This window comes from Eleginops maclovinus, chromosome 10, assembly GCF_036324505.1.
Source record: "Eleginops maclovinus isolate JMC-PN-2008 ecotype Puerto Natales chromosome 10, JC_Emac_rtc_rv5, whole genome shotgun sequence".
Lineage (NCBI taxonomy): Eukaryota > Metazoa > Chordata > Actinopteri > Perciformes > Eleginopidae > Eleginops > Eleginops maclovinus.
The window spans coordinates 4,284,267-4,301,956 of NC_086358.1; the positions used below are offsets into that span (position 1 = coordinate 4,284,267).

Sequence of the window (17,690 nt, forward strand, 5' to 3'; positions counted from 1 at the left end):
ATTAATGTGCATATTCTATATCTGTATCAACTCCAGAGTGCAGCAGTCATCAAATAGCCATCTAAACGGTATTGATGGAACCTTTACTGCCGTTTATTTACAATTAACCCAACTCTCATGATGGATGTTCTAACCGTCCAATCACATTAAAGGTCAGGATCTCTTAGCCAATGATGTTGCGTTGTGGGCGGGACTCAACGGATGTTTCCTCATGTATCATCATCATCATCCCATGGACTGACTTGTTTGTTGTCGAGCAAGATGGAGTTCCTTTTGGGAAATCCTTACAGTACCCCTGTGGGGCATTGCATTGGTATGTAAACCAGATGTTTAGGAAGTGACAACTCGCAAAAATGTACATGAATGTTCTGGAAATGTGCATTATGTTGTGCGGGAGTCATTACGGCGTTACGGCTAGCTACATTTAGCATGCTAATGTCTCAGAATGAGTTACAGCTGGACCGTTAGCCTCCTAGCTAACTAACGTTGATAGTTAACGGTAACATTTGTTGTCATTGAACTAGCAATACTATACAAAGACTAAATGTCTGTTTTCTTTCATTATATACTCTTATGTTCAGTGTTAACAACAATAATGAAGTCAATTACCTAAACGAGGACTGTCGGCTAAGTTAGCTTAAGCTAGCTAGCCGCTTGTCATCGCCTTATAATTGGTCTGCTGTGTTTACCTTAGACGTCCTTAAAGGTTATTTTTATAACGGACTACTTGTTTGTGTACAGAGAGAGCTACTGATGGCTCTCTGCAAAATGAAGACTGGACCCTTAACATGGAAATATGTGACATCATCAATGAAACAGAGGATGGGTGAGTACCCTGAAAAAAAAATCAATGAGTTTACAAATGTTATTGATTAACTCTTGTATGCACAGGTGTGGTTCTGTCTTCCTTGTTTCTGTGCTGTTGATATACTACATTGCTGTAGAAAGATATGCTATTAGAGTCTTTTCTTTATATTGTTCATACTAAGAGAAGAATCCTTGCCCTGGCTGTGTTATGCCAGGCCTCCGTGCTTATCTCACTCCTCCATTAACCTTGTACTGTATGTTTGAGCTGGCCAGGTTTTGTTTGATTAGTAGGTTGAGAACTGCCTTTGGTGGTTCTAGTCTAATGCAGTGGACCATACAGTACATCAGCAGTCTATAAAAAGATGTCTGACTCTACTGTTCTCTTCTCTCTGGGGAATGTGAAGGCTGTGATTCGCACACTGCTGCGAGGCTGTTTTGATCTGCCAACAGTGGTGAAATAATTCAAAAGTTAATTATTACTACCATAGAGAGGAACAGACACATTGTCAATGTTGCAGAGAATCTAAGAAGAATCATTGACATGTTCTTTCACCCGGTATTTAGCCATTGGCAGTTGTCAATCATCCTATCAGGGCCATTTACAATGCCCATTAAAGCCCAAACCCATTATGTTTTTGGTAGGCATGTGTGCTCTGCTTGGAATGACTTTCCAAGAATGTAAAGGCTGTGGTGATCCTTGTGTTCTAGTGTGTTGACTTTTTTTTCATTCTGTTTATGTGTGTGCGCAGGCCAAAGGATGCCATTAGAGCAGTGAAGAAGAGGTTGAATGGCAACAGGAACTATAGGGAAGTGATGTTGACTTTAACGGTGAGTTAAAATAGACTAGAGGAATCTTTATTTAAATATTACTAAAATAAGTATTCATGTAGACTTGTTTTCCTAATGCAAAAGGTCACACAGAATTTGCAATCCAAAATATAGTTCCATCATATTTCTGCAACACTCATGCACAAGAAGTGATAAATATTGTATTCTTCTCTGCATCCATCAGGTCCTGGAAACGGGTGTGAAGAACTGCGGTCATCGTTTCCATGCGTTGGTCACTAGCAGGGATTTTGTGGATGGCGTGCTAGTTAAAATAATCTCCCCTAAAAACAACCCGCCTACAATCGTACAAGATAAAGTACTCGCGCTGATTCAGGTAAGATAACAGTAAGGTTGCTTGTGTGTAAGTTTGTTGTCTAGTGTTGTACATGTCATAAAGCTGAAGGTTGGTTTCTCTGAGTAAGACACTTATTGAGAGGTTAAGTCAGGTTTGCAGTGAAGGTGTTTAGTAAAGTGTGTTGGTGTGTGTCATGTCATCCCCAGGCAGAACCTCAGGTAAAGAACTGTGTCATCAGGGCTTCTGCCAGGAGCCGCTCTAGTTACCTGTCACGGCTCCGATTACGCTGTAGGCTCATGTGTTCTGCTCTTATTTCCACCGGGGGAACCATGTGACTACAGCTTAGTATGGATCCAGGAGGGAGGTGGGGGTCACAACAGTAGCTGTGAGGCAGAGGAGAGAAGCTAATTGTTTTTTGTTTGTCTCGTCATTTCGAGGCTCAGGTGGGAAAATGTACTGAACAGCAGTATCCCCTTAAACAGAAGGAGTGGGAATCCTCCAGTCTCTCACGCTTCAATTCGGTTCATAAGGGAGCTGATTTCAAGATCTGCTCAGGTGTTCTGTGGCGACAGGTGACAAATCATGTCATGAGAGTAGATTAAAGTGTGTATAATAACATCATGGAGTAAATCAACTGATGGCAATAATGTACACCCCAAGAGGAAACATTTATTCTTGTTAAACCTGAACTAATATACACTTTTACTTTTTTACAGCAAAGTTTAAGTATTTTTGATTAAAGCATTTTTGAAAACTGATGAACAAATGCTATGCCTGGACTATCTGTCTACCTAAGGAAGCTGATATTCAAATCTAAGTTCAAAATATAGAAAAAGTAGAAGAATTTCAGATAAAGAAAACCTCAGAGTCCTTGTGCTCTTGTTTTTTAAAAGTGTGCCATATGTTTAAGCTGTTAGCTTTAACCTGCGGCTGGGTTAGACAGAAATCTCAGTAGCTTTGTGGTTTACTGACTGTTTTCAAGGGAAGGCGAACAGAAATGAACAGAGAGCCGGCCTCTTTAACTGTCCTGTTCCCATGCTTTGTTTGCTTTGTCAGTTTTCTTGCTCAGTTTCTCCCTTTCTGTCCTTTTAACTCTTTTTCGTATCCCTTCTGCTCCAGGCATGGGCTGATGCGTTCAGGAGCAGTCCAGACCTCACAGGCGTTGTCCAGGTCTACGAGGAGCTAAAGAGGAAAGGCATCGAGTTCCCGCTGTCAGAGCTGGAGACCCTTTCACCTATACGCACACCTCAGCGGGTAGGAGGCATCACACTTATGTGTATAGACGTCACTGTGCAAAGTTCAAGAAAGGGAAGATTATCTCTCCAGGTTGTTTATCACACATATTATCTCTTCATTTTTAGTTGGCATCTGCTCCAGAGGGAGACTCCACCCTACACAAGTTCAGCTCCACTCCTCAGCCCCCTCCACAGGTCATCCCACCAGCCTACACCGCCCCTCAGGTCCCAGACATTCATGCCGCTGGATCCATCAATCCCACACCTGAACAGGTACCGTGTTTCTCCCATAAACCGACTCTACTACTTTGCTATCAAGATTATATCGTCTGCACAAACTGACCAAACGAAAGGATGAAGCACTTCAGAGTTTGAATGCAAAGTGACAATGCCACAAGCCAACCTTTCTTTTTCAGTGTTGCTATGCTAAGCGTGTGTTTGTATTAATAACAGAACCTGGAAGTTTAGACAACATTACCTTTTATCAAACCATTTCAACAGTTTATTCAGAACTTAGGTAGTACTTTAAGCTGACTTTTTTAGCTGTTAATTTATACTTTTAGGCTGACTATGTCCTCTGTTTATCCATTACTTTTAGCTTACTTTATTAAACAAATTCAAGCCAACTATTTCAAGTTTTTATTTGTAACTTTAAGCCATCTACTACAAATTATTTCTCTCATTTGCTCACTACTTTACATTTGAGTTAGTCAGATGATGTGTTATTGCAAGTTAACTAAAGGTGTACCCCTTCTTTGCTTTTTATTACCGTCAATCTGATCCCTTTAAACACCCTGTGCCTCTTTCACACACAGATCTGCCGGCTGCGCAGTGAGCTGGACATTGTGCGTGGAAACACTAAAGTGATGTCGGAGATGTTGACCGAGATGGTCCCGGGACAGGAGGACGCTTCAGACTACGAGTTATTACAGGCAAGGAAACACGTGTGTGTGTGTGTGTGTGTGTGTGTGTGTGTTTCTGTCCGTGTATATAGGTGTACATTCTGAATTGTGTGTGAGCAAAGCATTATGAAAATACTAACGTAAAACTGTGTGTGTGTGTGTGTGTGTGTGTGTGTGTGTGTGTGTGTGTGTGTGTGTGTGTGTGTGTGTGTGTGTGTGTGTGTGTGTGTGTGTGTGTGTGTGTGTGTGTGTGTGTGTGTGTGTGTGTGTGTGTGTGTGTGTGTGTGTAGGAGCTGAACAGGACTTGTAGAGCCATGCAGCAGAGGATAATGGAGCTCATCTCTTGTGTTTCCAATGAGTCAGTGACTGAAGAGCTGCTGCATGTCAACGATGACCTCAACAACATTTTCCTACGCTTCGAAAGGTTAGAAAACAATAAACCAGGTGCATCTTTTGGAGAAAATAAGTCTGCCCATGGATACTCTTTGCCCTGATATCGTATGTTTACTCAAATCTGGTACGGTTAACTTTGAGAGAGGATTCGTTATTTATGTTATTCTTTCTCTGCCTCAGGTATGAGAGGTTTAGATCTGGACGGTCCTCGGCTCAGAGTGTCAACAACGGGGTGAGTCAGCTGTTAGTAACTCAGCGGTTGCATCACTGAAAATACCTGGGTAACCTGTCTGAATCCTCCGACCAGTCCTTTGTTGATTTTGTGCTTTTGTTTCCTCTCCCTCTGATGTTGGCATCTTTCAGTGTCAGTAATGTGGACATGCATGTTACATTACCAGGCAGGCTCTACAATCTGCTGCTATCTGTCTATTACCTATCGAGAATCTACCAGATGTATGTGTCTGATTAAATGGAAACCAGATAAGACATTTAGTTTTATAATAAAACATTTCCCTGGATTTTTTATATACATTATACACAGTCAGAGCCACGCATTTAAATCCTGTCCAGTAGGGTGAAACATTGACTGTGATGATACACACAGAAGTCAAAGCAGAGAAAAGTTATTGCTCTTTGGGAACAAGTGAAGTAGAGCTGGTTGTTTTTTAAAGATCCACTCGTGTTTTCCATCCCAGAATGAAGGCTATCAGCAGTCCGGTCACAGCTTAGCAGCGGGGTGTACGCCAGAAGGCCTCTTTAGGATTTAGGACAAAAGACCTGACCGCATTGTTGAAAGCCCGGTCTCAGAAACACATCACAATCACTGTTTTATTTCACCTGTTCCCACAGATTAAATAGATTAGGCTTCACTCAATATTATTAATAGGTTTTTATTATTTGGTAAATGACATTCTAGTGGTGGCTGCGCAGGATTGTTTTAGACTCCTGTAACCTCTCCAATAGCTCCAAAGCTTTGTAAAAGTCTACAGAATGTGTTGAGAAAACAGCATTTTCTTTAAATGTGGAAACATATTCTGCTTCAATCCATATTTGTTAGGGTTTCGCCTTTTTTCAAACAAAATAAACTGTTGTTTAAAACATTTCTGGCCCCCACCTTTCTCACACAAAGGCACAATCACCATAAATGAATGAGCTTAAATATCTTAATCTAGACAGCGTGCGTTTTATGGACCAACACGTCAGAGGCTCCTTTAACAGGTCCGTGTGCAGCTGCGTGCAGTAAAGGTCTTTCTTAATATTTTAGATATAGCTACCAGGAATCTGATCTGAGGGAAACCACCGGGCAATGGTTTGGCTCCTCAGTGGGTTTCCAGTCAATCAGCCATGCTATGTCCTCCATAGTTACCATACCATTACATTGTGTCCCTGCACAGCATGCTAATGGTATTCACCGTCTCTTCCTGTGTGTTCTTCTGTTCTCCTCTTACTGTGGCTAGCTGAGACAGGCAAGTATGAAAATATTGTCCCTAAATGACCAGCCTCACCCCCCCACCCCCCACCCCACAACAAAACATGGTTAAATAATATGGGCCTCCACCAGTACCAGTCACCCCCATATGGCATGTTTTGACTATGCAGCCCCCAAAGATATGAGGAAACCTGGGGGGGTAAACTGATGGTGACATAAGCTATTAAGTCTCCTAGAGTAGTGTCATGTTTGCATTACATCAGACGGTCATGGTTGGGGTTTACAAAATGTTCTAGATGTTTTTACTCCTCCAGAGCCCTAAATCTTCCTACCTTAACATACATCTATTTTCTTAAGGGGATTATTTTTCTTTGAGGGACATTTAAGGGAGAACAAAATACAATTTAACATGTCAAACAATGCCCGTAAGAAACAGGCTTTCAGAAACAGCTCCGCGCTGTCCTGAGTCACAGACATTTTCATGCTCTCCTGAAGCTAACCATGTTCACCTATTCACATCACGCTCCATGCCCTCATCTGTTTAAGTTCATTCCTCCCGACACAGTCAGTGAATCTGTGCTGTATAACCCTGCCTTCCTTAGCTTCCCACAGCAGGATTTGTTTTGCTGCTCCCTGTCTTCTCCTTCTCCTTCTCCTTCTCCTTCTCCTTCTCCTTCTTCTTCTTCTTCTTCTTCTTCTTCTTCTTCTTCTTCTTCTTCTTCTTCTTCTTCTTCTTCTTCTTCTTCTTCTTCTTCTTCTTCTTCTTCTTCTTCTTCTTCTTCTTCTTCTTCTTCTTCTTCTTCTTCTCCTTCTTCTTCTTCTTCTTCTTCTTCTCCTTCTTCTTTAAACGAGAGCAACTCATCAGTTTCCTCTCCACCAGGTCCTGAGCGAGGCGACGGAGGACAACCTGATAGACCTCGGCCCCGGCTCCCCGGCGGTCGTCAGCAACATGCCCAACGCACCCCCAACCAGCTTGCCCCCCTCCATCACAGCCCCCCCGGGAAGGCCTTCCTCTCCAGCCACCTTGGCGTCCCGCCTGGCCGGCCTCGGTACGTACAGTCTCCCTCTGAAATTACAAAAATGACTCTCCTGCTACAACAAATTGTAGTTGTGAACCGTTATAAATGATAAATTACACTTCATCAATTAATAAATCCATAGGCTTTATTTATCCTGGAGGAGAGTGGGTTTTGGGACTGTTAAAATAAAATATCAGATAAATAGAAATATTTATATGAACATAATAAATGAAAATATCAATGTGTGAGAAAAATATAAGATAATAGAGAAATTCATTTAAACATAAGAAATAGAAATAAAATCTGCACTAAAAGATCAAATAAAATGGAATAAAAATATAACTTAAAAGTAAATTAGTAATTATTTGTATTGTTAAATGCCTCTGTCTGTAAATGATGAATAATGTTTATCTGAAATGATGTTTTTAATGTTTTATTAGATTATCTGCTTTAAAACAACAAAAAGCAAGACCTTTTTTGCTTCTTTTTTGCAAGAAAATAAAGCCTCTAAAAATACAAGAGAATAAAGTGTACTCTTTTAGATTTGTTATTAATGCAGTTGGAGACAGTAAAGTGTGTTCTTCCCCTCCAGACATGGGTGCTGACAGTGTGAGCAGCACCCTGAGCTCTCTGTCCAGCTGTAAGCCCCCCCCGGGTCAGGACGACTTCGATGTGTTCGCTCAGACCCGAACCGGAGCGCAGCCCGAACCACGCACGACGTAAGGGCTGCATCGTTAACTCTGTTTTCATATTTAAAGTGTGTGCTGTTTTAGATTCAGACTCTAAATTAGGTTTCTTTCAGAAGTCATTTTGAGGCTCAGGTTTGCACATTCATCTGTAATTAAAAATAGCTTTAGGTGTATTTTTGAATTATGCAAACCATGATTCTAAAAGCCAGTTCAAACCGGTTTCTCTCAGGACTGCAGCAGAGGACAGCATCACCTCTGAAGACCCCCCCCCAACTCTGGACGTCCAGCAGCCGACTGCAGGAGTGGTGAGTCTCTGGACTTTATGTCCACCATTGGGCTTTAAGTGTGTGTGTGTGTGTGTGTGTGTGTGTGTGTGTGTGTGTGTGTGTGTGTGTGTGTGTGTGTGTGTGTGTGTGTGTGTGTGTGTGTGTGTGTGTGTGTGTGTGTGTGTGTGTGTGTGTGTGTGTGTGTGTGTGTGTGTGTGTGTGTGTGTGTGTGTGTGTGTGTGTGTGTGTGAGATGCGATGCAGCTGTACCAGACATTAATGCTTTGCCTTTGTGCTGCAGATCAACTACTAATCAAATAGTTCAAATAGAAACACACGTTTTTGGATTTAATGTGGATAACACACTCGAATGGTGACGACATCTGCTCTGAATGGATCGTAGAAGCCTCCTTTCACTCTGCACTTCCGTCAGCAATTGGGTTTGATCCCCCCCTGGAAAACGAAAGTTTATTTTAAAGGCACAGGAAAAACGTGTCAACCGTTGCGCAAACAAATCACAAAGAGTGGGGAATCACTAGCTGCATCCAGTACCAAAGAGAATCTGTAGAAGTCATTTGCAGTATCTGTCCCAAGTAGTGGAAATGACAGTTGGTGTAAAACAAAATGCAGTGTGTCCAGTTCTGTTGGAATTCGCTTGGCTTTGATAAAAGTAATTGGGTTGCCACATGTGGGAAAGCTATCTTAAATATTCAGGCTGCATCTCGAGCTCTTGCATTTAACTTTAAGGTTTTTAATTTGAAGGATCTTAAGTGTTACTTATTTTTGGCTGTTTTGCATCCATTACTAACAGGACTGACAGGTTTTGTCTGGTCACCTGCTGTGTGTGTGTGTGCAGCTTTGGTTTAACCCTCACACACCCTGAGCGTCTAATCTGTTCCATGAGCTCTGTGGGACTGTGCAACATAGTGAAATAAACGAGTGTGTACTGCCTGCTGTGCTCCTCTTCTGCAGCTTTGTGTGTTTAAAGTGGATTCTCCTCCATATTTTCTGCACTATCGTCACTGTGTGTGATGACCCACGCATACAAACACCCATCCCCATGTCTTTGTTTATTTTTCTCACAAAATACTTACGTTGCTTATGATTTAATAAAAGTTCATTTAAGTCATATTTTCTGTTGTGTTTGGGCCGGGGTTTTGGTTTGTCCACCTCTCGATGCTGCCCCTCAGGGTGTCGGAGGCCAGTCCTCTGTCATGGATGACATAGAGGAGTGGCTGTGTACTGATGTGGTGAGCACATCATGATTACTATTCCTGCCTGCAGTTCTCTGTCCTCTTCACTCTGTTTTATCCCCTTCATCTTTAGTCTTTTTTTAAACCCAGAACATTTGTCCTCCATAACATTTCCTCCCTTTTGACAAATCACTCTTTAATATCGGGGTTCACTCAAAGTTACTAACGGTGTGTTGTGTGGGGGAAACTGACCCGGGATGACGTGTGTAAAATGAGCATGAGGTTTTAGTGCAGGTATGATATGCATAAAGCTCCCCCTCTAAAAGACAGGTTTTAGTCCGACACGGAAATATCATAACACACACTCAATAATATATCACATAAAATAAAGACATAGTAACCCAGCTGTAGGGAACATGTCTGTAACGTTGTAGCTGCATATGTGATCAGATATTCCTTGTTGCTCAATCTTTACTCACGTCTTTAGTAAAAGACTGAAGGTGCTAGCAGCAGATGTTTCTAACAGTGCTCATCTCAACTAAATCTTGGGGCGAGCCTAAAGTTATCCGAGAGAGGTGTGTAATCGGGTGTTTGTGGTCCAGACTGAGTGATCAGAATCCAAATGGACAGCAAAATATAATTAGCAGTATTTTAAGGATGTAGGAAGTAGTGTGATAGCAGCCAGAAAACATATACAGTATAAAGCATGGGGAGAGTTCATGCTCATTTTACACCGATGTGTGAGACTGTGTTGGTTGGGAAACGACTGGTGGTTTTTGTTTTGGTATTCATTGGATTTTCAATGAATGGAAAAAAATGAGCTATTCCGACATTATAATTTCAATGTTGGGTGAGTGCTTCTGGCAGGTAAGTGGCTCCTTGTGATAAAATGCTAAGTGTGTTAATGAATAATAAAGGGCACAGGCACAGGTTGGCTTGGTTTGCGGTGGTTTTCAGTGGATAAGCTTCAGCGTAGTGAACGTGCAGGTGTGACTTTGTTGTCTTTTTTTCAACAGATAGGAGATGAAGGAGAAGAAGGAGAAGAAGGCGTGACAAGTGAAGGTAAGACATCATGCATCTCTTTTTCCTCCAGGGTTGGGATCAGATAGAAGGCTCCTGTGACGTTTCCTCAGTGGAAAGCTTCCCGGGGTTAATGAACGATGTGAAGGAGAATTCATCGCGATTCAGGAAACGCTTCCTCTCTCGTTTTGGTTACGACTGTCTGAAATATAGAGCGTAATTTCAGCTAAGATTAACAAAGAAAAGCAGGTGAAATGCTTGCATGGATTACATAAAGTAATTGTTAAGCCATTCATATATAAAATGTATGCTATTGCATGCTTATTAAGAAGCATTTGAACCTGGAGGACCAAGCACTATTTCTTTACAATAGTATTGTAAAATTCGCACATGGCATATTTGATCAGTTTTGATTTTATATACGATTTTTAATTTGTGTTAAAAAGAACTACTTTTTGACCGTATCCTCCAGTAGATTTCCTGCTGTGTCCAACATCTCCTCTCTAATTCACCTCCTCTCCTTTCTTTTTGTTCTTCTCCCGATGCTCCCAGAGTTCGACAAGTTCCTGGAGGAGCGAGCCAAAGCCGCAGAGATGGTGCCCGGCCTCCCGTCGCCCCCTGGTGGCGAGCCAGGCGTAGCACAGGGAACCCCGAGCCGCAAGAAACCAGACAGACCGGAGGACGCTTTGTTCGCCATGTAGACCTTAGACCTCTGACCGTCAGCCCAAAACCAGCCGAGCAGCACCACCGAGGACAGACTGACCCGACACTAAAACACACCGCTCTGGTTATTCACTACACAGATCTCTACCTGCTCTCCTGAAAGAAAAGGGAATCATTCATGCTTTCTGTTCATTACCCAAACAAAGGGCCTATTTTCATACGCTACCCGATGATGGAGACTGAGGCAGCGCTCTAATTCTCCTTCCTCTTTGTGTGTGAAGAATATCCCTCCGCCTGCTGTGGACTGCAGAGCTTCATGTTGCAGCTCACATTTTATAAAATCTGCTTTCCTGATCATTAGACGTAGGATTTCCTGCCCTAAGAGCATGCATTAAAACCACCAAAATCATTTACAATTAAAGAACCCCCCCCTCCCCTCTGGATAGATCTTATTGCCCACTGAGAGACATGATATTGTTTTGGTGTTTGTATCGGTCCCTTTGCGAGTCAGTCCGAGTTGTAAATCTGTAAATGACAAATGTCACGTTAATGAGTCGTGTGTATATTTAAGCTACAGATGTTTAAAAAGAGATGTTGATTTAATGTTTTTGTTTTGGAAAAAAAGGGGGTTTATCTTTCAGCTGCTCTGACATGAGGGATGTACCTCGCCGTGGGGTTTTCAAAAGGGAAGAGTATACATTTGACAATCCACAAAAACTCATTTGGGGAAAAAAGGGAACCTAGTTTTTAACCGATAGGCATTATTGCGCACCGACACGTGTCCTTTTACCCTCCTCTAAAATCACATCGTTGAGGAATTGAGATTATTTTGAGAGATTTTATTCGCCTGAAGCTGCTGTCTTAATTTTTGCAGGGAGATAATTCAATCTGCTGTTTAAATATCTTTTACTTTGAGTTGTCATGAGTTAGAGACACATATATATGGTATGAAATTCAGTTTAGAGGACCAAAATTGTGCTTTTTACGTTGAATTAAGTGGGAAAACACTTGGATAATTAGGTTTATATTTACATAACCGGTCCTGTCTTTGTCTCAGAGTGTAAAATGCTGTAATGAGAATTCAATATCACACTACAAAAGCTGTTTTTACTCGTGCGTTTTCTCCTTTATTTCCTCCCGCTGACGTCTTAAAAGGGCCTGACCTTTCTCCATGACATTTGTTTTCAGAAACGAGCCGGGCTGCAGAGCTACAAATGAGATATTTAACAACGATAAATGCAACATGTTACACAATCACGACAAGCTTAGGAAACAAGCGTGCTCTCTGACAGGCGCGTTACCTTTCCACCCGTACTGTAAATCAGCCGGTGTAATTAATGCGTTGGGAAATATTTTTGAGCAGAAGTGTAAGAACTAATTTATTCAGCTCTATTTTTGTTGATGTCTTCTGTATCATTTTATCGTGCAAAAGAAAAGGGAGAGAAAGATGGTGTCATAACGGCATGTGTTTATGTTAATGGAGTTTAATTGAAATCCTTTTTTTTAAATATACATCGCTGCTGGCTTATGTGTATGGATTATGTGAGTAAAAAAGGGCAATCAGACACTGATTCAATCACACTATCACATGAAGGATACATGTTTTTATTCATGACTACAGTTACCTATCTTCGGACAAAGCATCTACATTGCACATTATGAAAGGGACGCCTCCTTTCTCCCTGTTTGTGTTAGTGTTCAGTGTGTGTGTGTGTGAGTGTGTGAGATCTGTAACACAGAAACATTTGATCTCAGTTGAAAAGAAAAGTGTGTTTTAAAAAAGAAATACATGTTGTTTCTCTCCTGTTTGATACCGCCTGGTTTCTATCCGTGTGAGCTCTCGTCAGTGATTTGTAACTGAATCTCAGCATCAACTACGCCTCCGAACAAGCCGTGTCTTTGTCCGTCAGTGGACCGTATGAACGGCGATGCTGATAGGAGAGGCCGTGCTGTGCGACTGCTGCTTTCTGCCTCATTTCTCTTTGTGTTGTTTGACTCCTGCATGAACTCTAATAAAACATTAGCAGTGTGTCCGCCATCCCGTGTCTTCATTTGGTTTTCTGCAGTGCCACCTCTTCAACGCGCTCCTTGGCATACCATGCCTCACCCGGCTGCCTCTTCAGATGGTAATAGGCGAAGCTGACCTGCAGTAAACCCTCTCCTGGAGGCCCATGGGCCCCTCACCGGGGGCTTTCCCCATTGGTCCTCAGGAATCGCCTCATCCCACAACATGGCCCCACACATTCAGCCTTGGTCACTGGAGCGTTTTCCCGGTCAAAGAGAGAAAAGAGGGGTGTGTCTGTGGGACAGTAGAGGCAGCAGGCAGCAGAGCTCAGGAGCTGGCTGAGTCAACATGTGCTGCTTCTAAATGAGACCTCTCTTCTAAAAGCACAAAAGAGCTGCTGGATTTCTCTGCAACAGGTAAATCAATGCTTTTGGATCCTTAAGTTACTCAGGGAACATGTTTACTTTAGAAATGTGTTTAGAAACACGCTCAAAAATAGTGTTTGACTTCAATTCAGACTATTTCAGAGGGATGGAAACCGTAGTACTGCACATTTCTATCTGTGAAAATTCTTCCTCTTTGCCAGTGTTTGGGTTCATTTTGGGTATCTGGAGTAAAGAGGTATAAATGACACGCCATGATTTGCCTGTGCCTTCCTCATTTCAGGCTTTTAATTGTAAAAAAAGAAATGCTAGTTAGTAAGTCTTTTCAAATGTGGTACTAATTAAGAACATCAGTCACGTTCTCCAGAGGCACCACGTGCTGCTTCTGTGAAAACCAGTGACCACAACTGCTGCTGCTGTAAACACTTATCTAGACAAAAGAGAAATCTGAATTTAACTCTGTGCAGAATTTAGTGGCATACATGGCTCTCGTCGTGTCCTGCATCACATTAACCCTCGCATCCCTACATGTGTTGCAGAGGCCTGAGCGTGTTGGACCTGCAGGAACCGGTTCACAGAGGAGCAGAAATTCAAAGGATCTACTTTTTCTCTGCCTCTTCTCCCCAGATTGATCCCCCTCCCTGGTGTTTGTGACTCATTTATCCTCCAGCAGTAGTCAGTTGGTGAGCGCTCTCTGGTGGAGGGACTACAGAGAGTGAGCACACACATGTCAAAGGTCAAATTAACTGCAAAAATATCCAACAATTTGACCACCTATAAAACTGAGAGCTTTTTTCGATACAAAGTGAGATAAAAAATAATGTAAATAATATTATAATTAATAATAATTATTCAAAATACATTTTAATATTGTAAATAATAATGTTGGTAGTGCTGTTCTTTTTTTAATGTGAGAACGCATGTATTTAATGTATTTGGTGATTTTGTTGTTGTTGAAATAAGCTCGTAGTGAGACGTCTTTTTTTTCAATTTTATTTCAGTGTACTTTCTTTCTGTCTCACCTTGTGATGTGCACATCAAATATAAAACATCCTCTCTGAGACAACGCGCTGGCCTGAGCTGTGGTGCATTGTAGTTGCATTGCATGTTGTGTTTCTCAGTGCAATGGATCTGCTCTGCAACACAGAACTCGCTCAAAGCAACAACAACAAGCATCACCGCAACAAGATCCATTATTGTGTGACTGACGCTCAATATATAAGGTAAATGTCATATGCTTGGATGTAAATGTATGTACTGTGCACAGTGTTGGTATAAACCCATGTTTCACAGGTACCTGTAATCAAATCCTTGAAACTGTGAGTGAATTGAATGGCATCCTTCCTAATGCTTGTGAGGTGTGGAAAGTCATTAAACACTAAGGTACTTGTAGTTTGCTTCAGTATTTCTTTCTGCTTTTTATACTTCTACTCGTCTGGTAATTTTGTGCCTTACACTCTCCTACTTTGAGTGATAACATCGTTAGTACGGTGAGTTTGTAGATTTAGGGGTAAATTACCCAGCTATAAATGAAGTGTTACGTTCATTGGCTGTTGCATAAAAGTGACTTTAAGTCTTCACGTAATATTATACAGCAATAATGAACCATTCTGCATGTTGAGTACTACTATTTGGTTTATTTCAATGCAAATACGGTACTTTTACTTCAGTGACATTAAATGTAGGACGTTTACTTGTCTTTGTTCATGCAACTTTAAGGTGAAATATCTGAGGACTTCTTCCGCCCTGCTTTATAGATATTGAAAGGTATGACTTATGTTTGTGGTATTTGGCAGCAGCTGATATTAAACACAGCGTCAAAGGGTCAAATCGTGACCCCTCTGGTGTCGAACCTGTCTTTGAAACTCTACCACGGGGGGAAGTGTTTATCAAACAAGAGCTGACGAATTTAAACAGATCTCTGAGTTATATTTTCATTTGAATGTCAAATTCCTGTTTTCCATTTGCTCTCCGGAACAAAACGCTCCTGGTATTCCTGGCAGGGACTTCCAGTAAACACGTCTCCAAACTGCCATTGATTGACATGCAGTGTTGATTTTCTCATTACTGACACACACACACACACACACACACACACTTGAAGTCATTTAAAAAATAATAGTATATTCTAGCTTTAAAGTGCATATTGGCTGTATACCTGCATGTGTGTGTGTGTGCATGTGTGTGTGTGTGTGTGTGTGTGTGTGTGTGTGTGTTTTAATGGCCTGAGACTATTTCTCTTTTAGCTCGTAGCTGATACTGTCTTTACAGCGGATCGTTCATGGTCCTCCAACACAGAGTCGATGTTTGATGTAATGATGGTGATATTATAACGGAGATTATTTCTACCTGTCACTGAATTTGCTGCACTGCAAACGCCTCTTTTATTTTGGTAAAAGTCAGCTTCTTTCTTTCTTTTATTTACATTTCTTTTTGTAATTTCTTTACTCATTTTTATTTTCATAATTTTCTTTATTATTATTTTTATATGATTTTGTATTTCATTTAATTTGGGGTTTTTTTACATTTTATTTTCATTTGAATGATTTCCTATAATTTTTATTTTAATGTGTATTTAATTTAATTTGTATTTTATTTTAATTTAAATAACCTTCTATTATTTTTATTTTTATTAAATATGTATTTCTATTATTATGTCTATATATTCATTATTTTAATATTTACTAATGTATGATTGTTGTTATTATTCATGTTGTTTTTGTTAGGGCCTTTGTGCAGAATTTGAGAAAAATAAATAAAATATCTGGGGTAAACAACAACAACACACCTGTATTTACCTTCGTCCTGATCACCCTCCCCACAGCCCGGGTGAAATCCGATCCCTTAAACAAACACTCAAGATTAAATGACCTATTTGTGTTTATGATTTACTTTATATTAACGTTGCAGATCAATGCTTTCCCAATTTCCTCTACCTGCAGTTCTGCTATGTCCCGCCCTGAGCTGCACATTTAATGAGCTCTCAAACCACACACACACACACACACACACACACACACACACACACACACACACACACACACACACTGAAATATGTCTGTGTGCATGATAATAATAAACAGAAGCTTTAACTGAGATTTCTTTAATAGAGGCGGTCCATCGGGACTCCAGTAGCTACACTCTCTCCGACTGCATCATGTGCATTGACTTTTCGGGCCTGACTGGTGCCTTGCTTTCTCTTTAGCTGCCTCAGAAGACCCCCATAGCCTCGGAGCACTTTATGCTAAGTTAATTTACCCAAATATATCATGGCGGCTGCAGCCCCCGCTATTCAACATCAACAACTTTGTTAATGGAAACTTGCTGATCCATAAACGCCGCCGCCGCCACCGTTAGCTGGGGGCAGTTCACATATGAATGTTAAAAACCCTCAGATCGATGAGGGGCATTTGCAAAGGAGGCATAAGGTGTGTTTAATTATAATTACGTCAGGAGGTGTGTGTGTTTGTGTCGGGGGAGGGGCTGCTGGTAAAGGCATGCAGGGGCCTCCGTATTTAAATAGGGTCACATCTCGGCCTCACCTTGCAAGTGTTATGCTATATTAAATGCCACTCATGTTAAGTGCGTTGAAAGCCTCCTCCGATGTAGTCAGACATAATATAAAGGTTAAATTGAAAATGTCCCTTCAACGCCATGATTGATCTCCCTTGTACAGGCAGGGAAATGTTACCCAGACCCTGTGTGTTTTACGTCAGGCCCCTTTTTAACTGTGTGAATACCGTGTGTATAATCAGGGTTTAAGTGTCAGTCAATCAGGATTTCAAAAGGTCAATGAAAAAATTAAGGAGATGTTTGCAGAAGGGGGTGGGAAGGCTTTGTTGTGTTACACCAGACACTCATGGTGGCAAAAGCAAAGGTGTCATTGGTATTTTGGGTTAGATTTACACAAGAAATGTGCTGTACAAAATATAAAACCTACACTTATTACATGTATTAGATTCCTCTGTTTTATTTTCTATTTGCAAAGACAAACGTACTGCACTGACAAACTCAAATGGAAAGAAATCCCTGAAATGTCCCCTGATTTGTAAACTGTAAACATGTAAAAGAAGTATTAATTAAAAGCCTAAAATGTTGTGATGATTTTGCCCAATTTTTAATGTGTTTTCTGTCAGTTAAGACATCACATTTACTTTATATATTCATGATTTGAGTTTTTCTGTGAAACAAATACAAATAAAACTCATTTTAAAAATATTATCCATTCGTTGTGAAGGTTAGGGTCTGCACTTTGAGAATATGAGCTGCTAGACGATATGCTTTAACCAGTAAATGATGAATTCTGTAAATAATGTTTATGTTTGATGGACTTTGGACACGCTGATATTGTACCATGACTGATTTGTATGTCAAAATGCCTCTGTAGTAAAGGTCTGATATAGTTTCACTGTGCAAAATATTATGAATGACAAGTTTAATACTAGGAAATGAGTTTTAATCAACTGTATCTTTGAGAGCATGAAGATGATAAGGATTTAAAATGGTAAAAGGACTGTACTTATAAAGCGCTTTATCAGGTCTTCTCGACGCCTCAAAGCGCTTT

At 40.9% G+C, this 17,690-nt stretch overlaps 1 protein-coding gene across 3 annotated transcripts; it reads left to right on the top strand.

Annotated features, from left to right (window-relative positions):
- Positions 1-205: 205 nt before the first annotated feature.
- On the top strand, positions 206-12,767 carry tom1l2 (target of myb1 like 2 membrane trafficking protein). Of its 3 annotated transcripts, none has more exons than XM_063893341.1 (15): positions 206-313; positions 742-826; positions 1,557-1,635; positions 1,820-1,969; positions 3,050-3,184; positions 3,292-3,438; positions 3,981-4,097; positions 4,358-4,491; positions 4,641-4,692; positions 6,770-6,938; positions 7,501-7,627; positions 7,827-7,902; positions 9,053-9,112; positions 10,072-10,117; positions 10,628-12,767. In XM_063893341.1, exons 1-15 carry the CDS (start codon positions 262-264, stop codon positions 10,774-10,776), a joined length of 1,578 nt encoding a protein of 525 aa, XP_063749411.1. In that variant the 5' UTR covers positions 206-261; the 3' UTR covers positions 10,777-12,767. The 3 variants fall into 3 exon arrangements, with proteins under 3 accessions (XP_063749411.1, XP_063749410.1, XP_063749412.1); XM_063893340.1 differs by having other exon boundaries at positions 7,827-7,901; positions 9,010-9,112; XM_063893342.1 differs by lacking the exon at positions 9,053-9,112.
- Positions 12,768-17,690: the final 4,923 nt, after the last annotated feature.